This window comes from Dreissena polymorpha, chromosome 2 (genome assembly GCF_020536995.1).
Source record: "Dreissena polymorpha isolate Duluth1 chromosome 2, UMN_Dpol_1.0, whole genome shotgun sequence".
NCBI lineage: Eukaryota > Metazoa > Mollusca > Bivalvia > Myida > Dreissenidae > Dreissena > Dreissena polymorpha.
This window is the reverse complement of record NC_068356.1, coordinates 145,993,742-146,017,731: the sequence shown is the minus strand read 5'-3', so window position 1 is coordinate 146,017,731 and position 23,990 is coordinate 145,993,742. Positions and strand designations below refer to the sequence as shown.

The 23,990-nt window shown below is 32.6% G+C and overlaps 1 protein-coding gene across 2 annotated transcripts; it reads left to right on the top strand.

The window, feature by feature from the left end:
* The first annotated feature begins 20,789 nt into the window (after positions 1–20,789).
* Positions 20,790–23,786, top strand: LOC127865499 (uncharacterized). Of its 2 annotated transcripts, XM_052405350.1 has the most exons (4): positions 20,790–20,908; positions 21,861–21,943; positions 23,222–23,317; positions 23,570–23,786. In XM_052405350.1, exons 2-4 carry the CDS (start codon positions 21,869–21,871, stop codon positions 23,768–23,770), a joined length of 372 nt encoding a protein of 123 aa, XP_052261310.1. In that variant the 5' UTR covers positions 20,790–20,908; positions 21,861–21,868; the 3' UTR covers positions 23,771–23,786. The 2 variants fall into 2 exon arrangements, with proteins under 2 accessions (XP_052261310.1, XP_052261311.1); XM_052405351.1 differs by lacking the exon at positions 20,790–20,908 and having other exon boundaries at positions 21,805–21,943.
* The last annotated feature ends 204 nt before the right edge of the window (positions 23,787–23,990 follow it).

Below are 23,990 nucleotides of genomic sequence, written 5' to 3'. Positions count from 1 at the left end.
TTTAATAAAAATGTACACTATATGCATTGCGTTCCTCAACTTCAAACATAATTAAAGTGTCTTGTCACTGAATGATTTGTTGTCGTTTTGCCATTTGTTCCAGATGGATGCACATATGATCGAAGATCAAAGGCACAATTCGCTTTCGATGAAACTCTTGTTCATGCTGTTACTCCCAGCACAATCCAGTTGATAATGTGTTTTAGTTGATTGTAAACAATTGTATATCTAATTTTCAAAAACTTAAGAAATTTTATAAACTATAAATCTTAAGAAAAAGCTCAACTCAGCCAATGGTGTATCCAACCAAGTATAAAAAGTTAACTGGCTGGTTAAAAGTTTTATAATTCTGCGATAGGTTGTGATATAAAATTTACAAATATTTACACAAATGTTTCCGGAAAAGCACCCATTAGGCTCCTACTAAATTAACATGGGTACCTTTTGCGATGCGGACGAACATTCAAAAATCGAAGATGTTAAAAGGTATCAACTGAAATAAAACAGTTGTTTCCAACATTATGATCATGTTTAAAATGTATTGATAGAAAAGAATATACTATATGTCTATGCACCTACACTGAGGTCCATAGCCGAGCTCTTTTTGTGTTGCTGTTGCTTATGAGTATACAAACAACGTCAAAGAGCGAATGACGATCACTTACCAATAAAGAGAATTTAATTAACGTTTAAAGTTGAAGTTTGATGACTGAACAATTGAAATTTATTACTTGATATTGAGTTGTGCTCGTTCCACGCAGTGTGCGTATTAAGTATGTTTATTTTGTTAATCTAACGCATTTGGCAACAAAGGAACACACATATGTACCAATTACGGCTGCGTTTGAAAATCGGCTTCAAATTAAAAATATCGTTTGAAATATACTACAAACATAACTTAATAAACAACACATCCACAAGGCCCTGTGTCCGATTGTATTTTCCACTAGCACAGCATCTTACGTCATGTTAAGTTAGCCGTTGAATGTTAACTGAAAACTTAAATAGTTATCTCCCTTTTAGATAGAATTCACACATTTGATATATAACCAAATATACCAAATATCATATAATTGAACAGTTTTTAATTCGATCTCGATTCAATTAATGCATTACGCTAATTATTTTCGAATAACATACTTTTAAAAAAGTTCGACCTAAAATTTATTATTATAATTAATATGAACTGCACGAAAATGAAGATAAGTACAAATTGTTTAAGTAGTTTGTAGTTCAGGTTTAATTTTATGTACTATACCAGCTATATATACACCTAAGTAGACTTTTTAACATTTTCATAGTCGAGATGTCGTTTTTACTAACGATTGTATCAATATATATTTAACAAATATAATAATATCTTGTATTTTTAATCAATTTTTGTTCAACAGCAATCCTGGGGAACCGTTTTTCAGATGAGCAAATTGATATTCTGAACAAGTGAACATGCAAATGAAATTTAATAATGACACACTTAAAAGACAATGTCGTTATTTTATGGCAAATATACGTTTGTTTTACACGTGTTTAACTCCATTCATATCTTAATCAACTTGTCGAATAACTGTTACATATCGTGGTAATTTGTATCGATGTTTTCATGTCCCAACGTCAATTTTCCTCTTGATTTAAAATATCACTTCATTATTGAATGGCAGTCAGCACACTATTCCCATAACAAATTATTGGTTTGGCGTTTAATTACTTAACATTCCACCCAAAGGAAACAGAATGCTCAATCAACTGTATTTCCTTTGCAGACAATATTACGAAATTACGAAGTTTTCCTTCTGGCTGTGGATTTAATGCCAAACTTATATCGCTTAATACAATACAACGGAAATCCGTCATGTTGCCAGTTATATAGAGATAAATAACCACGCATTATTATCTGCGCAGTTAAGCATACATAATTCATGTAATCGAATTTATTTTCTAACTGCATCAAAATTGCAGCAACAGGCACGAAACAAGGCAAACGGTTGTACTTGAAATATACACAACACTCTTTGACACCTTATTTTCTTTTCAACTTTCAATGAGCGCAATATGTTTGCGACAGATGTGCACATTGTAATATACACGAAAACGTTTGACGAGGGAGAAGATCTCATTATCATATTACAAAGGCAAATAACTGATGTTGTATTTATCCGATTATCGTATAAAGATGATAAGCGTGGTATGATCAAATATTTTAATTCGCGAAGGTGAATCAGATTGTGTAGCACCATAAAATATATAATGTCAGTTAACTAATTATTTCAGAAATGTGGTCCTTTATTTGTAAATATTTTTTTTAAATGTGGTATCCATCACAATTATTTTATTAGCATTAATATTGTTTTAATTGTATGTGTGCTTGATTTTTATTTCCCCAAGTGTTTAATTAATATACTTATTATCACAACGTCCAAATTAATTTCTTTGAAGCCGGATATCTGTTAAGCTAACCAAATAGACATTTACTCTAGACGATGTTCTTCTTAAAAGCTTCAGACAATGGAAATAGTACGCATATTAATAACAAATCAGTTCTTTTTCTCCTAGCATAACATGATGAAACGCTTTTAGTGAAATTACTGGGTAAGATATTCATTATCATATTGCATATTCAAAAGGTTTGATTGGTCCATTATGCATCGTTATTATTCTTTATTATCATAAGTATTACATCTTACGGGACGTTTGTCTAATAAAATGAATAGTAAGATGTATCAAACATAACTGAAGGTACGTGTGTAAAACCGGGCACACTCATAATATACAATTGGAGACATACATGTAACAATACGTTTTAGGTCGGGCAGTCTTCAAGTAAAATGTCAGTGGACGGGCACAAGTAAAATAAATACCCTAGATCATGCAGTTCTTTAAGAAGTAAATATGCTGTAATCATGAGACTAAGTATAAACATGAATAACATTGTAGTGTGTGTATGCGAAAAAGTCAAACGTGTATGGTTAAACAAAAGTAATATTGTTTTACAAATATACATTTGATTTTATTACAAAAAACTACAATGATTAACGATACTATAACAGCTATAACAAGACTAATTAATGGGGATGTTCATTGCAAGACAAGTCCTCACTTGCTACCAAATACTTTTTAAACTGTCATCAAATTGTCTTCTTATCGCCCACATCGAAGTGTATATATTTGAAAATTCCTATACTAAATCGATAAATAGAATATGCCTACTATATTGCACATGTTTTCAACAAAATTGTACGTGATGTGTTTGTTTTATTTTTAAGGTATAATGTTGCATTCATTTTTAAAATGAGATTAAGAGTCATAGAAATCTTCGTATGAGTGTAATAAGTTCATATATACATTAAGTTTCAGAATAAGTCGAAGGAGGATAGTGCTATTTCGTGAAAAACTAATTGCATTTAGAAACTGGTGAGCCCGTATTCTCAAAAGGCCCCTTGTCTGTGTTTTAAATGTCTGAATGATCTTAAACGTTCGTTTAAACTGTTTTGTATTTAAACAAAACTATTAAAACCCTGCAGATAGTCGGTGTTTGTCCCATGACAAACAATTTAATCACTATCATTTTGTTCCAATTTCAAACACTTTGAATGAAGCAATTGATTTTAACATATAGTCATTTTGTATTATATTTCAAACAAAAAATATGTAATATACAATATTTTTTATATTGAAATTAGAGTTTCTAAAGAAATTATGTATGTTCGTACAAACACGAAAACATGCTTTAATACCATTTTAATTTAATTATGCCCCGTTTTTAAAAAACAATTTTTAATGTCATATCATAATGATATGTTTATTTTGTTGTAATAATAAGACAATGCAACATTATAATATATACTCCACACAATCCAATTAAAGAACAATACATATAAAATATATGCAATGTGTGTTGCTGTTCGTAATACACATAGTTACATCAAACAACTTATTAACTTTACAAGGTATGCTCCGTCATCCAATTAACGCATATGCACACTTAAAATACGTACATGGGGGCGAATGTGTTGGGAAATTTTACATAAAGCATCCATGCAGGTGTCAAAACTATGTAGCAAAGGTTTTGTTTTAAGACAAAGAGTGTCATTAATGGTCGCCCAAAAATGTGGACCTTCAAACTACTTACATGTCTGTTGGCCGAGCGATTCCAATGCAATACAGTGCTATATTGCAACTTCAATATACAGGTCAAACGGTTTAAGTGTACTTTGAGTAAGTCAACGTCCAGACGGTAAATGTCGATGTCCATATAAGGTTTGTTACGTTGTATGATGCAAGAATTCAAAGAAATTATCCGTTCAATTATCTAAGCTTACAAGCAAGAGGTATTATGTTGAACAAAACAAGTAATTGTGTGTTCACCAATTATCTGACGTTCTTAATGAGTTAAAAAAAAAGAAGACCAATGTCATGATAAAGTGATGTCAGGTTAGGCGGCTAATAGTGGTTTATCATATGACAACACAGCTGTGTAGACAGTATCAAGGATGTTATTAAATTAGTAGGTAAATGTAATAACACTTCGTAACACATGTATATTTACTGCAAATAGATTTTCATGTGGAATCGTCAGAAACGATTGTCTTTATATACAATTTAGAAACAATTCCTCTTCCGGTATTCGATGAAGGGTCTTTCGATAGCAAAATCTTAAGCCCCATAACTAACTGTATAATTCAATTGCCGAATTTTACATAACGTTCGAATTTTCCATGTCATAACTTTTCGACGAACGCTTAATAAATGTATCGATTTTGGTTTAAACACTATTTAGTTAGTTCATTGAAAGTACATATAAGCAATACAATACAATACAAACATACATGCTATGTTTGAACAATATGCTAGGCAGGTAGAATTGCAGTATTGCTTAACATAAAGGCTGTAAAATACAATTGGATACAAATGTATCGATTGTGATTTAGCGTTATCAATTAATTAATCATCCATTAAATAAAACACAACTTACACAAATTGTTGTGTCGTGATTGGTCTTTCACTTCTTCATAATAATTAAAAAAAAAACATTTGATAGAATTTTAAACTTAAATTGTTCAATTTATATTTATTAAAAATATTAAAATAAACTTATTATAACGTATGTATAACGATAACTATTAATGTGTTTAAAATATTAAAAAAAAGAGTAAACGCGTGCATAAAAATAAGGCTATACTCTCTTAAAACATGAACATCATTTATAAGAAGACACAATTCTCTGTAGGGACACTTGCCATGGCTTTATTTTAGAACGTTTCTTTGTGCATGAGGTAGGCAAAACATTGATGTTTAACAGAAATTCACTCTTTTGCTTGAAGGTTGGAGACTACATGAGACTTTGACAAATGGCGGGAAACCCTTCTCAACTGGTACGAAGCCGGTAAATAGATGGCCATAAAACAGTGACCGCTGATTCGCGTCGAGTTCTTTCTTGCATAACGTATGATCCCCCTTTTGTATTGTTTAAATCATTGCGGCTTAGAATGCTCTTTAAGAAAAGGTATGGTTATGGGGATGTCTATGCGCAAAAGTTTGACTTTATTTTTTGTTAAAGTTATTGCTTTGACATTGAATTTGTGTAGGAAATCTTTTAGTATATTGTGACCTAAAGGCATTTACACTTAATAAATTATTTTACTTTGCTACCATTCATGTAAAATACCCCAAATAGACATGGTTGTTATTCTTGCAAAGTGGATAATAAGCTTTTGATTATAACAATTCCAACGAACATGACAGCCAGCTCTTACATATAACTAAGCAGAAGTCTGTATATACTTTTAGTAAGGGCTCATACCTCCTAGCTGTTATTTAGGATTTTACACGAAAGGGCTATTACGATAGCTGTTGGCTTTTTCAATTGAATCTGTTGGCATGACACTAGATAGAAAACAAATTGTCCCTACATTATTGAATGATAATTTGAGAAAAATTGTTTCATAACATTTAATTAAAAAGTATGCATTTTAAAGAAAAAGTGTCACTGTAAAAACACATATTGTGTGTGCAACTATGAATTTGTATTTTAATGAAATACAATACGCCGGCTTTCCTGCATTGACATCTGTTTATAATTTAAAAGGAATATACACTCGACATTTACTGAACAATCATATTTGTCGACGAAAAATCTTCTGAAAGTAATAATGTCGAACTAATGCTAATACGTTTAAATTGATAAGCATAAATGCATCAAACTGTGAAATAAGACCCTGTGATATTTTATTGTAATAATTCAATGTTACTGCTTCACTTCAATATATTCTTATTTATGAATGCTGTCATAAAATTGTTAACGTAAAAGAAGCAAGTCGATACAACGATGTATTGATTGTTACTGTTCTAGAACAAATGCCAGCTGGATCGCAATATGTTATTCTTGAATGGAAGTCAACATATTATTTTTATTACGAATGATTGGTTAGACGTTTCATTACCAAATATCCCGCACGAAGAAAACGGAAATTTCCAATCATCTGTGTTTCCTTGCATAGGGACGAAATTAATAATTATTCATGACGACTACGGGATATTGACTAATACAATAATTATTCAATCAATCGTTTCCCGATAAAATTCAGTTCGCGTTTCTAACGTAAGTTCTTCTGTTGTTTTTTTTTGTGGTCATAATTCCATCCAAAAATAAATCAATACTTGAAAAATAAATATTAGCTTTTGAAACCAAAAGTGTATGAAGTGCATTTGAGGCGTTGGTTTATTTATGCAATAGCAATGAGTAACTCAACAAAGGATGTTGATATGCAAATATCACAAGCAGCTAAGATGCATGTATTGCGTTATATATAATATATATTCAATATAGTAGTGAAAAATATTATAATAATAGTAGCAGTAGAAGTAGTAGTAGTAGAAGTAGTAGTAGTAGTAGTAGTAGTAGTAGTAGTAGTAGTAGTAGTAGTAGTAGTAGTAGTAGTAGTAGTAGTAGTAGTAGTAGTAGTAGTAGTAGTAGTAGGAGTAGTAGTAGTAGTAGTAGTAGTAGTAATAGTAGTAGTAGTAGAAGTTGTAGTAGAAGTAGTAGTAGTAGTAGTAGAAGTAGTAGTAGAAGCAGTAGTGGAACCATAAGTAGTAGAGCAGAAGTAGTAGTAGTGCAAGTTATATTGACGTTATTTTGAAAGGTTCAATACTTTTTCAAAAATCTTTAAAAATACATTTATATTTAGGCCAATGCAACCAGTGAATCCATATCTATTGAATAATCGGGGATGAATGGTGTGCTTTAAATGTATTTACTGCAGCGGTACAAAGTTATGGACCAATATCAAGATAACAATATTATATATTGAGTGTCATTAATAACGCACAATTATGTCTGTTTGAACCTGATCTGATTATAAGTTATTAAATTGTCATGGTAACTTTTATGCGGTACACTACCGTACGCACATGTTTGGAACTATTCTTAGGTAATGAGCAGCTGTACACATATTATAGTTAGTTTTTTCCAATTTGTATATAAGCGGGTTAGCGTATCATGGTAATATGTTTGTAAAGCGCCTTAAGATGCTAAAAATATAAATTTAAGTGCATAACAAATTCTATGTATTGTATTAATTGCAAAATAAGTTTATTGATATATTTATTTCTCGTAACTTAAGGGTCTTATATATTATGCAGGGACTTGTCAATTTTGTGAAAATTATTATACAGTATGGTAATAATTGAAATACAAAACAAATACACATTTTGTAGCAGGCACTATTGGTGAGCAGACAACAACGGCTCAATATGACTTCGAAAGTCAAACAGCATGTGTTAATATAGGTCACCGTGTTAATTGTATGTCATAAAACATAGTGGTATCCCCATATTTTTGACACCGAGATATTACTACGTTGAGTTTTCGTTGATTGAATACTTTCGACATGTTTCACGCTCCAGATACTTAAGCCTGTTCGAAGTGCAGCCGGCTCAACCATATAACATACGTGGCAATTACAGTTTGATCATGATGTGCCACACACGTTAAAACATTTGGCTAATTGTTATGTGTTATGTCAAGGTATTGCTGTATGAAAGTTATCACCCGGAAAGGGTCTTAAGAAACGATTTTTCGAAATGATAATTGTTCTAATGTATTATAAACAAATATATAGTTCTTGCAAAGTTTGTAAATCATTTAAATATAGTCATACCAATATCAATAACAAATAATTTTGTAAAAGACGAAATCAAGCATTGTTTAAATTACTAGAACTCTTGTATCACAATTCGAAGTTAACAATCCTGTTAAATTAATTGTCATTTAATTTGGGTTTCAGTATTTTATATGAATGCTTCAATAATTTGCCTATGATATACACTTGTTTTCAACAAATTGTGTATGCAAATTGTCTGAGTTAACAGTAGTAGTTAGTAGTAGTAGTAGTAGTAGTAGTACAGCCTCTTACAGACAGACAATGAAAAAAGTGTACGAAATCTATCCATTTTGGGTTTTTAAACTGTTTAATTGAGAGCTGACTTATAATATCAATAGTTTCTCTTCATGTACCTAAATGTATTTATCTACTTAATATAAAAATTGAAATAAAGATAAACCGTATACAAATTTGCTGAATTTAATATTTTGGTCCAGGTTATGTTAAAACACTATGTATGAAATTGATCATCTGTGTATATATTATGTTATATTATATTTGTTCTCATGGGTTTAAAGTTTAATGTATGTTGAAATTAACTCTAAACTCCATAAACAAAGCAGTTGCATTTACATATGAAAAAAACGTAATGTATTAGACATGTATCACAATACGGCGTTAACGTAAATTTTAAATATGTTTTAATTCTTTTTAAACGATGTGTTACATACGCATAAATGAGTGGAATTGTTCTCCGTTCTCTCTAATGCGAAAAAGAATCATTCGATGCATAATATTTTGGCGATCATTATTATGCATGAATTAGCACGATGCACACAGTATTGTACTTATGGAAGCAATTTATGATTTACCAATGCTTAAACAAATTATAAACAGGTTTACCTTTATTGTGCATTGCTAGAGCTGTCTTAAAGCGAGATTATACGATTTTGTCAAATATTAATGAATTTGTATAAAATGTGTAAAAAACTTATTATATATATATATTTATATATATTTCAATAAAAAATAAAAAATAAAAGCTAAGAAGAACATGTGTCGAAAAATGCGAAATAAGCCAGATATTTAATTCTGAAATCGAAAACGGCTGTACAGTCGAATTCGCCAGCATGTATATCATGCATGTAGGATGTGAATATAAACTAAGTTTAACGGTTCATTTTAAATTCCTGCAACGATATATATTCATACGACACACGAAAACTAACTCTGGTCCTTATAAAAAGACGAATGCTTTGGTTATTGTAGGAAAATATGTTCGTCTCAATCGGCTCGGGGCGCTAATTTGTCTTTGCTGCATTTTATGAAATTCGTATTTAATGTATAATTTTTCTTGACTATTTTGTGTTATTGTAACATATTTTATCAATATATTACAATTAAACACATATGAACAATCGTATAATCTCGCTTTAAACGTATACGAAAACATCGATAATATTCATTTTGGTCTCGAGGTAATACCGTAAAATATTTTTATCAATAAAGGAAGAAAATAAATATGTGTTCGAGTGCTTTGAAACACATCTTCTTTCTATTACATGCCTTTAGGTATATTTGCTATATTAGGATTACTTATATGTTATAATGTGCCATCTAAATGTATTGTAAAATGTCTAAATATATTGATTAGTAGAGGGGTATAGAAATAATAATTAAACGCGGGACAAAGAATCTTTCTGTAAACACTCTTAACTCTAAACTTGCATTTGCATCAAGTTGACGAGCTCAGCTAAAATGTATGCTGGGGTAAATCATCACTATAATACAGACATTTCAACGTAATCATCTTGGCCGAATACAATTAAGAAACAATGCAAATCATTGGTAATTTACATTAATGGTATTTTACAATTTACAATTTCATATTGCATGTTATAAGCAATAAATAAAAAACAATGTTCGTTATATTTTTACAGCATTTAACATATAATACGCATTTTTACTAATGTTTTAATACATTATTGTAAAATGATGACATATACGGTGTGTTAGTGATATAACTTTTAACTGTTATATCACATATGCATAATGTAAGAATGTTTAACTATACTGATATATATAAGTGTTATATTAAAATATATAAATGAGAGAAACATGTACACAATCATAACGAATGACAGAAGTCTGGAAATATAATTATGAACAAATACAAATCTTTTTGTATGAAAACAGAATTGTGTTTCATCCGAAGAACATGAAAAACTATTATTATGATAAATATGTCCTGCTAACAGCTTTTATCGATCGTCTGTAACCGTCATATGTTTGAAGTATTAACGAATCTGCGAAAAGAAGTTAGTTAGTTACGTAAGTTAGCTATGTCCCTGTCGCGATAATGTTTAAGGACAGGGTTATGTCAAGCATTTAGGCATAAAATATAAGGGTATGGTGATTTTGTGAATATGCGGTTCCGATGTCACGTGGTATATGGGACATGATATGGCAACTGTTTTCAAATATAGAAAATAATGCAAACTCACAAACATTAAACATCAAGCGCTTATAAGAAATACTCCTGTTTTGCTGGCGCTGCAGTTGCTTTGTATTATTATTTATTTTCGCATGTTGTTGCAGCAGCTGTTGTTGTTGTCGTTGGTGGGTACACATGTACATGTGTATAAAAAAGCGACTTCTGTGTAAAGTGTAGTTGTTGTGTGTTGTAATTATGGCTAAACGTAACGTTTATTGCGGATTTTCATTTGTGACTGCAATGTCTTAGATTTGAAACACGGGTCTGATTGGACCTCGTCTTATAGCAAGTATCTTCTAGTTCTTATAGCAAGTATCTTCTAGTTCTTATAGCAAGTATCTTCTAGTTCTTATAGCAAGTATCTTCTAGTTCTTATAGCAAGTATCTTCTAGTTCTTATAGCAAGTATCTTCTAGTTCTTATAGCAAGTATCTTCTAGTTCTTATAGCAAGTATCTTCTAGTTCTTATAGCAAGTATCTTCTAGTTCTTATAGCAAGTATCTTCTAGTTCTTATAGCAAGTATTTGGTAGTTCTTATAGCAAGTATATTCTAGTTCTTATAGCAAGTATCTTCTAGTTCTTATAGCAAGTATCTTCTAGTTCTAATAGCAAGTATCTTCTAGTTCTTATGGCAAGTATCTTCTAGTTCTTATAGCAAGTATTTGGTAGTTTTTATGGCAAGTATTTGATAGTTCTAAAGCGTATTAAGGTGCATTGCCCATTTTAGTTTATCTTTAAGTTAGGCAGATCTTTTTGCACGTTCGTCGGTTGAGGTGTATATATGCGTGACAGCACTCACACTCATACTAGGAATTATGACAGTGGGCCACACACTCATAATAGGAATTATGACAGGGGCCACATGGGTAATTAATTTAAAGTAACATTACTACTCAAAATCAACGAAAATATCGTACAATATTTCGTAAAATAAAGCTAAACAATTAAAAATCATTGTTCCTTATGACCATTGTCGAAATTTCAACGCCAGATGTGGTCTGGTAAAATAGATGTTTGTGGATTCAAAATGCTCGTTTTTATTATGGTTTTAACATGGTACCATTTTAGTGTTCGTGTGTCGTATCAATAGATATATTCGCAGGAAATAAACATGGAATATATTGTGGTCACAAATAAATAAAAACCAGCATTTTGTATATACAAAAATCTATGCAATCATACCACATCTAGCGTTGAAATTGTGGCTATTGCTATGAGGAACACTGATTGTTTAGGTGTTAACTTTATTTTACGAAATACTTTACGCAATGTTCGTTCATTTTGAGCGTTATAGAAACTTTAAACCAAGAAGTGCGGATAATGATCAGACTAACAACGAAACACTTTGTCATGAAATGGCGATACATCATGCAGAACATAACTTTTCAATTAACATAATGTATTGTAATAATACGAACGCGAATACATAAATATGATGTTCCAAGTCGGTTGTATAACTTTTATGTTTTATAAACGATAATACCTATCCATATGAATGACTTCAACGTTTATAATACTGCGAGCGCGTAATCTTTAAAATACATTAATGAAATTATAAATTATACGATAAATTTCGTAATTACTCTGACATCTTCTACAGTCTAAACTTATGGCAATGAGGTATACACTTATTTATAGTGTAACTTGTATTTAAACAACGCCCCACACCGTGAGCACCTACACGTGTTATCTATTAGGATCATACATATTCATTGTAACATTTGACGAATGCATTAAAACTGAATAATTACATTTTCTAACCAGACGGTGATTTATGATGCAGACAGAAATAGCGATAAACTACGTACCAGTTGTTTGTCGCAGATCCCCACATGTTCTATCAGAGTTTGCCAAAGTTGCATTATGTGCATTGTACATCACAAAACCAGAAGTTATTTCCCATTGACAATCGGTATTTGAATTACAAATATTTCCAAAAGCAGGCACCAGTTGTTGCAATACCGTCTGTAACAACCAAAACATTAACGATGGAAAAACCGTAAATGTCATCGTAGATTTAGGGTGTTTTCAAACCACTCGCTGTAGTAGTGAATACAAAATAGTCCAACATTATATGGTTATATCACAGTTACTGTCATTTAATTCAGCCCGATGCTAATGTTTGATAACTTTAAAGAAAGATAAATATCTTATTAGCAACAACTCAACCGTATAATGTATTCATGTCAGTCATTCACATTAGTATTTTTAGTTGCAGTCGCCGTTGTTAAACGTTTTTGAGATGAAGTTAGCATATGTTTATTTAACAACAGTTTTCATCGTGTCGTGTGCATACACTTGCTCGACTGTATCTCCAATTTCAAAGTCGAAGGTAAGCTGCGCACTGAAAATAAAAATAAAAATACAAGTTCGCAACCTATTATAAATGTGACGCGTACTTTTTGTAGTGCATGCACACACATTTAAGATGCATTTAAGATGCATTTAAGATGCATACGAACGTCGTCTGTTCCAAATTAAACCCTGAACAAGAATAGTCACGTTCTATACAATAATCTAAGAACATGTTGTATACGTATCCTATTCATGAAGAAATAATACACCTAAAAAGCACATTTATATTTTTCAAAACATATCTGCCTATATAGGCTAGCAATACAACTGTTCTCATACAGTTAAAGGGACGCGTCGTATAAAAGAAAAGATCGCTGAAAATCAGAGTCGCTGCTAAGAAATTATATACTACACATAACACATACTTTACTTTATCCATGCATGTTTTATATGCCTTGGTATTTTCTTAATCCTTAAGTACGCGAATAACACCATCTACATCATGTTCAAACATTCCATCTATATCGCTTGTTTATGTAATGTGTGAATGATGCGATGTTTACAGCATGCGGTGGTCACAGATGGAAATGTGATTGTATTTGCTATTCCTGATTAGGGAATAATTTTAAAAAGAATCACAGACCATGCTAGGATTTAGTCGTTGGTATTTGGTGAACATCGATCACACCGAGGTTCAATAAATTAATGTGATCATAATTTACATGAACATACTGGTATAAAAGGTACATAAGGGACTGAAACTTACATAACTTAACATGACATTGTTTGCATTTCATTCAAGAGGTTTACTTGAACAATTGCGAATTCAGTAAATGTGGAGCATTTAAGTGCATAAACAAGTGTATATATATTTAGAATGTACATAACACAGCATGGTTCAACGTGTAATTGGTTTTCCAGTAACACGTTTTACCATATTCATAGTATCTGCTGAATAGAGCTCGAATAATAATTCCATATTTAATGTTTCAAACAAGACATTGTGACCCTTCAGAAAATGGCTTGTGTTATTCGCCAGGTTACAATCCTTTTATCGCATTAAGCAATTTATGTACGATGAAGAAATATAACTAATAGCATCGTTGCACGAAGGTACGTTCATACTTTAAACGAGATTGCAATCATTCAACGGATTAATGTTTTAAATACCTTCAAGTATTTGTCAACTTCAATTTTTCACTTTCGGCAAGTATGTTACCTATTTCAATAATAACTAAAATATCAATGTTACTTGACAGCCCGCAATGGTTTATCCGACACAGAATTGTAAACATGAATGATTTTAAAATATAATCAACATGATTTTTGTTTTCAGGACTAGAAAAGATCACAATCCACTTAATACTGTCTACCTATACTAATCGTGTGTGGTCTTATAAAACTTGTATAAAGCGTGCACGAACAAATTTTTTTACAAATATAGGAAACTAAAGGGGCATATATAAAGTATTCTTAAATGGTTTAAGACTGCCATGTGCATGTTTTGATATCAAGCATTATAATATTACCATAGCAATTTTAATGATATAAAATGAAGAGCCCGTGTGTAAACTAGTATTATTCTATGTAATTATAATTTATTTTAGAATAAATTATATACGGGTATTTTTATATAGAGAAAAAATAGAAGCTACATATTTAATAATTATTGTTAAAACAATCGAATACACGTCTTAATAAGGAGTACATTTAGTACGTTAATATCCGTATGATATGTTATATTTATTTCATAAACAAAGCCGTAACACGTGCCCCATCACAATCATTTGAAATATATTAAACCCGCATTTTGTTGAACCAAGTTAATGAACATTAATTGTCCAAATAAGTGAGTACTTACTACTTTTTCAACAAACAGTTTGAAACAAATTCCACGACACAGTTTTTATCCGTTGCTTCTCTACAGAGTAGTTACAGTTAAACACCGCTCAAAACAACTTGCCTTAACTTCAAAACTACACAGTCGGCTGCTTCATGAAACCACGGCACCACTTTGCCAAAATATCAATACATAATGTTCTTTATTGTCTTTCGTCTTTCTTACTGATCTGAACGCCACGTATTGGCTTTCAAACGATATGTTTCTACTGGTTTATCTAAGAACGTCGTCTTGGAAGCCGATATAAGCGCCTGTCCAAACTGTTGATGCTTGCAAAAAGTTGTGAAATTTAAAACTGTCCAGTCGATAGTGAATCGATACCATTATTTGCAAATGTGATACGCAATAACTTCCCTACGAAATATTCGCAAAGAAAAACAATGCGTGATGTATGTATATTTCAATATAGTCTGCAGCTCGTTATAAATAACAGCACGCACGATGCTAATGGTATCTCCATTTCCAAATCTCGAAGGATTTCCCTATTGTAAACCCTAATCATCGTCTTTTCTGTCTTTCGTACGGTCCTGGAATATAAGCATGTTGATTGTCGACTAAGTCCGTCTCATCGATAAAATGCTCTCATTCTTTTCCCCGCAATGCTGTTCTTTTAAAAAGGCAAGGTTTGATTTGGAAACAAGCAATTGACTTACATAGTCAGAAAAAGGAACGTTTTATAGGGAAAGGTACATGCGTAACGTTAATCGCACTTCTAGTGCCACACTATTTACTTCGAATGTATTTAATATGAATAAATACGTCAACTCTAATAAAATTTACGGTCGACTGAGATCATGTTAGATGAGTATTCATCGAATCGTTAATAACTTTGATTTAAATTTCAAGGAAAAATGTCTTAGTTATTAATTTGTTAAAATTACAAATATTCACGAATTCCATGGATGCATAAAAGTGACATTAGGAAACGTTTAAATGTTCTGATTGAAGTGCTATTAAATATGTATTTATGTATATTTAATACTACCATGATTTAAAAGTTAAACATTGCAATATTCAATTCTACAAAATGACCTTCTCCGACTGGCAAAGAGCGGTCACGTGCCCATGGAGTATTTTATTCACACTCAGAGTAATTTCCATACCCACCGAGTAGTATAGTAGTCGGTTGAGATATCATTGTTACACTGTAAGTTACTGACGATGTATTGGATATACACTCGAGGGTGTATATTCCATACACCGTCAGTTACTAACGGTGTAACTAATATTGTATGAAGTTGCAAGTATTTGTCAACAACGTGATTTACAAGCAGTGTTCTTCATTCGAATACATTGCACATGGCACATAAATTTAATATGAAATATGAAGTAATATAAACGTTCTCTATTAGTTTAAAGTTTCTACAACGCTCAAAATCAACGAAAATTTCGTAAAGTATTTCGTAAAACACCTAAATAATCAGTGCTCCTTATAGAAATAGCCACAATTTCAACACTAGATGTGGTATGATTACATAGATTATTGTAGATACAAAATGCTCGTTTTTATTTATTTGTGGACACAATTAATTCCCCGCGAATATATTTATTCATACGACACACGAACACCACGCTAGTGTTCATGTGTCGTATGAATAGATATCGTTGCGGGGAATTAAAATGGAAAAACAACGAGCATTTTGTATCTACAAACATCTATTTTACCAGACCACAACTGGCGTTGAAATTTCGGAAAATGCCATAGGGAATACTGATCTTAAATTGGTTAAGTTTATTTTACGAAATATTGTACGAATTTTTTGTTGATTTTTAATAGAAATGTTACTTTAAACATATTTTACTTCATCAAACATGGTATACATGTTCATAGCATATACAGTAACAACTGATTCACATTGTTCCCAAAAAGGATCAGAACCAAAGATCAAAGAAGCACTTAACCTAAGCCACTACACTTATCAGCACAACGAATCTCTGAGTTCTCTCGTTGTTACTCCAACTAAAGTCGAATTAGTGCTACGGAGCCTGCCCTTTAACAAAGCTGCTGGCCCAAATTCAGTCAACAATCGCATCCTGAGAGAACTTTCAACTGAACTCTCTATTCCCCTAAGCGATATTTTCAATACTTCTTTACGCACCTCTGTATTCCCAGAACCATGGAAAGAAGCTTTTGTCACTTCAATATTCAAATCAGGAGCATCATCTAACACAGCCAACTATCGTCCTATCTCCCTACTAAGCACACTTGGAAAAGTATTTGAAAAACTTGTATTCAAACATACATTTAACTTCCTAAACACCCTTCATATCCTTTCCTCGTAACAATCTGGATTTGTTCCTGGTGACTCAAACAATAAACCAGCTAACGTTTCTATATAACTTCTTTAGCGAGGCTATCGACTCTGGAAAAGAGGTCAGAGCTATATTCTGCGATATTAGCAAAGCATTCGACCGTGTAAGGCATAAGGGATTGTTGTTCAAGCTTAACAAAAGAGGCATTTGAGGCAGTCTTCTATCTTGGTACAAATCTTACCTTACAAACCGCAAACAAAAAGTTGTTCTCCCAAACGCAGAATTAAATTGGTCTCATATCAACACTGGAGTACTCCAGGACTCCATTTTAGGGCCTCTTCTTTTTTTAATCTTTATTAATGATATTGTTCTAGATATTAAAGCCAACATCAGGTTATTTGCCGACGACACAAGCCTTTATGTTGTAGTCGACAATCCAGTACACGCTGCAGCTACACTTAACTCCGATCTCGAACGAATTAACAAATGGGCTTAAACATGGCTTGTCTGTTTCAATCCTAAGAAAATGGAGTCAATGATTATAAGTCGCAAGACAAGCTAAATTCATCATCCCCATGTATATATGAATAACGTCGCAATTAGCGAAGTCACAAAACATAAACACCTAGGACTCTACTTAACTAAAGACCTTAAACGGGGCACCTATATTGAGTACATTGTTAATAAGGCCTACACAAGAATAAACATCATGAAAAAGTTAAAATTTAATTGAGACCGTTCCTCATTGGAAACCATCTAAGGAATTCTAACACACTTTACACCCCAAGAGCTAGAACTGCGCTCTACTACAACTCTTTTATCCCATCCACTACTTGTGCATACAATAGCCTTCCAACCGAAATCTCGAACGCAACATCCATCAACTCAGTTAAAAAAGGTCTTCCATCAGCAGTGGTCAAAATTGCAAAATACTATTACTATGGCAAACGTATATCCCAGATAATGCATACGCGACTACGCACAAACTACAGTGTGCTTTCACGAGATCTATTTAGTAAAAACATAATACAATCACCTCTTTGCTCCTGTGGCGAAAAAGAAACAGCTAGCCATTATTTTTTGCACTGTCAATTGTACTCGACCATTCGAGTGCGCCTCTTAAATTCTGTATCACACTTCTGCATACCCTCAATCAAGGTATTGCTTTTTGGAAATCCTCTTCTTTTATTGGAGGCCAACTGCAATATTTTTGCAACAGTACATACGTTTATTGACAAATCTAAACGCTTCGATAAGACGCCGACGCCTTTGGTACAAATTCTCTCATAATCTTCATGTGCTCCCCAACTCCCTTTTTACTCTTGCTCCAACCTCTTCTACTCTTAGTCCGTTCCCATCTCTCTATCTATTCCATTCCTTCTATATCTCTTCCTGCAAGTATGTTCCACCTCAGCCACTCGACACTTACATCTTTATCAATTGAAATGCTTCTCGCCTAATGCATCGTTTTTCTTCATGCTCGTGGAACGACTTACAATAAGCTTAGTTTAGCTTCCAGGTCAATCCACGTATTACTGTGTATATTATTCATGTATATGCATCCCGAAATAAATATGTTTTAACCAAACATCAAGATCGTATAGGATTCTTTTTAATACGAAGAGCTATTGTGAAGCATTTCTTTAGGTAGCATGCATGTCTTTTAACAATACAATATATCAAAAATAGTTAAACAATTTACGTAAATGTACGTTATCCAGAAAGAAAAGAAGGTTCATCAAGGTTGATGAGATAGATGTGACCAATCATCGGACAAAAGAAAATACAAAGCGAAACTGTTAAAAAAACAATACAATTAAGTTGTTTGCCTTGACATACAGCTATTTATCAAACTGTTTTCTGCATTTAAAGTACACATTAACTGTATCGGAGATAGGCGTGTTGTCTCCAAGTCAAGACTTACATCACCAAATAATAAGGTTTGGATGGTTGGAGAGGTATAAGGAGCAAATTCTACTGAAAAAAACTAATATTTGGTGTGTAAATCTTTGAGATTATTAGACATAATGGGACAGACAAGGCACAGGGACAAAATCGGGACAGAAAAGGGACAGAGAGGGACAGTTAGGGACAGGTAAGGGCCAGGGAAAGAATAGCGACAGAAAGGGACAGATTGTGGTCAGTTCGGGGACAGGGGACAGGGACAAGGGACAGGGGACAAGCAGGGACAGGAACAGGGGACAGGGACAGGAACATAATGAAAAACTGATGAAATTGCACCACAAGTGCATAAAGGTAAAGTGCCATATTGCTATTAAATTGATGTTGATTAAGGGAACTACACTTAGTTCTAAGTCTTGAGTGAAGCACTTGTTGGTGCCTTTCACAATTATAATATAATACATTCGGTTTTGTAACATACATATTGAAAACATGCTTTAAAGACGTAAGGAAATGGGAATTTCTAGTATCTAGAGGGCATTTGTTCCATTTCTGGACTTTCTGGACACATGAATTAGAGTGTGTCGTTGTGCGGGTCGTAACATTTCTGATGTTGTCTCCATTTCGTAATGGATATGTGTTATTAGCTCCGAGTGTCTCTGGTACAATACATTTTAGATAAACCGGCGTAAGATTTGTTGCCATTTTATACATGATAACAATTTTATGTTTTCGGCGCCGAGTTTCTAATGTTTTCCACCCAACGAATTTTGAATTTAATGAATTTATATTTCCACGGGGCGTCTACAGTCCTAATGCAGACCTTTTTATTCGGTATTGACCTTTGTGCAACATCGCATATAACGTTGGTAACATTTTGTGTATAGAGATTTATATCATCATGGATTAATTGGTTCCACTTTACATGTGAAAGAAGTGTTCGTAATTTTTCATAGCCACCTAATTAGTATCGGCATACGTGTCGGTAATCACTTTTGCAAACTGGCTGGTTGTATTTTACTATGGCAACAACTTGGCAGTGATAGCGGATGTTTTGGTCAAGGAATGAATCACCCGCTCCTGATATTTAAATTGATTCTTTGTTACTAACAAAAATAGTATATCACAGATGTCGATTGTTACGTGTAATGTTTTGGCTCTTTAATGATTTGCGTTAAACTATTATGTGTACATAGTCCGTTATTTTTTTTTTGCTGAAAGTAATGGATTAAATTGAACAGGAATTTTCTAATTGATTAACATTTTGTATAATGTACTTACACTTTTTATGTGAAGAATACTAAATTTTGGAGTAATAAAATCCAAAACAATTATAAGAAGAGGAATTCTTGTTTCTATTTGCTAGTTTTTAAGTGATCATTTTTTTCAATAAGATTGGATTATACAACTGTACACTTAGCTCAGTTACAGGAACAGTAACACTGATACATAACAATATGCATTTGGGTAGTGATAAGATAATTACTAATAAAAGAAGTCTATACGATTTGTTTGTTCAGATGTGTGTGTGTGTGTGTGTGTGTGTGTGTGTGTGTGTGTGTGTGTGTGTGTGTGTGTGTGTGTGTGTGTGTGTGTGTGTGTGTGTGTGTGTGTGTGAGTTTGTAAAACCTACCAACCGGGGAAAATCGTATGAATACACACCAACAAACCGGGGAACACCTACCAACCGGGGAATTCCCCGGTTGGTTTTAGGCGAAAATCTCTAATCTACGTGAATGAAATACCAAACTGTCAATTTATATTAGAAATCCAACGCCTTCCCCGATTAGCGGGTTTGTGGCATGCACAAAATATACACAAATCTTGACCATATTACAATCGAGTGTATCCAGGCTTATAACAGTTCCCCGGTTGCGCTGTTTAAAAATCATACACTCGGTATTTATATCATTTAGTGAAAGTCAGTTGGAAAAATGGAGTTTCGAGCGAACAAACGCATTAAACTAAGGTAAGTTTTTTAATTATGTTTATAATTTTTAATTACTATTAAAAAGCGCTTTTATGTAAACGTTAAAGTAATACTGAAAGACGAATTTTAAGATCGATTTATATAAATATCATTTGATTACAAAGCTTGTTTTACGGTACATATTTCAAGAATATATTTTATAAATATACGTTAAACAAAGTAGAGCTCTAGGCAGTTTTTAGCTCGACTATATATATATAGTGGAGCTATCCTACTCACCCCGGCGTCGGCGTTAGCATGAGCGTTAGCGTGAGCGTTGGAATGTTAAAGTTTGCGTACCACCTCAAATATTGTCTATGTCCCTTGACATATTGCTTTTATATTTTGCATACTTCTTTACCAACATGACCCCAATCTATAAACAAGAGCAGACAACTGTAACAATCTTGTAAGAATTATGGTCACTTTTTTCCACTTAAAATATGCATATTATTGATAAATCTTTGTGAAAGTTTACGTACCACCTCAAATATTTTCTATGTCCCTTGACATATTGCTTTTATATTTTGCATACTTCTTTACCAACATGACCCCAATCTATAAACAAGAGCAGACAACTGTAACAAGCATTTTGTAAGAATTATGGCCCCGTTTTTCCACTTAAAATATGCATATTATTGATAAATCTTTGTTAAAGTTTACGTACCACCTCAAATATGTTCTATGCTCCTTGACATATTGCTTTTATATTTTGCATACTTCTTTACCAACATGACCCCAATCTATAAACAAGAGCAGACTACTGTAAACAGCATTTTGTAAGAATTATGGCTCCTTAGTGAAATACATATTATGTATATCATGAAATTAATGTAATTTGTGTACAAGGAATTAATGTCAATGTGTTGTACTAAATGTTTTTATGAATAACGAACTTTTTAACTCTGACTAGATTATGTGTTATACCATTTTTTATTGTTGTTGTGAATAGGCAACACAATGACTACTAGATCTACGGACAGCCAGGAACCAGGACAAACAACATCCGTACACACGGAAGAAGTCGATGAGACGGTTTGTAATATTTCACTATGTCGAAGCTACTAAGGCGTATTTTCTGGTTTGGTTTAGTCTTCAGTGAAATAGGCGTAATTTTGCCTTAAATTATATTGTGCCAATATTTATTCCGGGTGATGCTAATTGGTATTTGGGCTTAACATAACACGTACGTCGATGATCATTATATTAACATGTTATGCGAATTTTAAAAGAATAAAATATTGTTTACCAGTTGTAGTGACTTTGAACTACTTGTCTTTCAAAATCTTCATATACACTATAATTTAGAATTTACACCTGTCAATGAAACTGGTGCGCATGTGTATTAACCACTGTAGTTTATAAACATCGACTTCATCATAATCACAAAAACGTTATCACGCTTATCCAAGAAGTGTAATATCATTAATTTTTATTTTCAGTGTAAGACTTATACGCTGCCAATTACTGTGTATGAAACTCTGAGACATTAAGAAATTTAACTTGCGTGTTACATATGGTCATTGGTTGATATTTTATCTTAACGACAAAAAAACAATAGCATCTACTCGATATTTTGCTATACGATACATTCTGACATGGGTAAGAAAGGATAGTTCATTTTACACCAACCACCGCACAATACATACAGGATTTACCGTGAACCACAGTCCGTTCACCAGTTCTTTTTTCTTCCAACACATTTGTCCAGAGAAGTACAATACCTTTCATTTAACCGTGCATACATTTTGTCTTATTAGTATCTGTAAAAAAATATTCCTTGTATACTTTTTTGAACTTTGATAACATGTTTGGAACAACCTGGTATATGTTAAGACTTACTACGTCGGTGTATTCAGCCAATCTTTAAACAAGCTTGATACGTTCAAGATAAATAATCAAAGATATGTTAAATTTGAAACCGTTTTGTTGAAATTGATCATTTAAATGCAACCTTTAAAAATGTTTTATGGGTATTTTTCAGTTTGTTATTATGTCGACAAAACAAGTTATCAATCTGTTTCAAATCTTCCCCAATGACAGTGAACGGCAAAAAATAAAACATGTGATGTAAGATAAGCAAAAGTAAACTATTTTGGACGAAGGTGAATTAAACTTGCATTATACCATCGGTTGCAAACATTTACACAAAATTCTCATGTCACTTAGATTTTCTACATCATAATAAAAAGCCACATGAGTGATGATATCAATTGAAAATGCTGCTACTAAAGAATTGCAATTTCAACTGATACTAAGGAACGTGGATGTATGAATCTTACTCTATTATTGTCTTATTGAATTGTGTTGCAGAGTACCGAAACTAAAGAACATAGCGACACTGCACACGAGTACAATTCACAAGATGCAGCAGAAAATATGTTGAACAGTGAATCATCGGATATCGATGTACGTAAACTTATAACGATTTTGTGATTGCAATACAGTACACACATTTAAACATTTTATCTAAGATTATATATAGTTCCGATTTTTTTCAAGCTCTAGTATCGAACTGTAATTAAGACATGCATTCTGGTAAGTGTTATGTTACACTTACACATTTTTATGGATGTAGTTCACCAACAACAAATTATGATGTTGTGATATTTTCATATTTTTATATGATCTCACACACAGGAAAACAACTTTATTTTACAGGATAGTGACAATGACAAAGACTATATTCCGGAAGAAGGCGATGCATCGTCAGATGAGTCGATAGTTGTCGAACTCATACCAAACATTCAAAGATTTCAAAAGAAGACAGCGTCAACACTACCTCCTGTTGAATCCTTGCAATCTCGTGAACGTGACGAATCATCCGCAGAGGCACACAAAACCAACATCACCATCGCTTAAACAAATAACAGTGAATACAGACATTACGATAAGAGATTGTATTGCATGTTTTGCGAAAAGGCTCAAACAAAACTAAAAAAAACATTTGCTTTCGCAGCATAAAGATGGGCAAGATGTGAAAGATCTATTAAATACGGAAAATTCAGCAGAAAATAAAAAAATGTATGATAAAATAAGGAACGTTGGGAACCATCTCCATAATGTTTAAGTATTGCGAGAT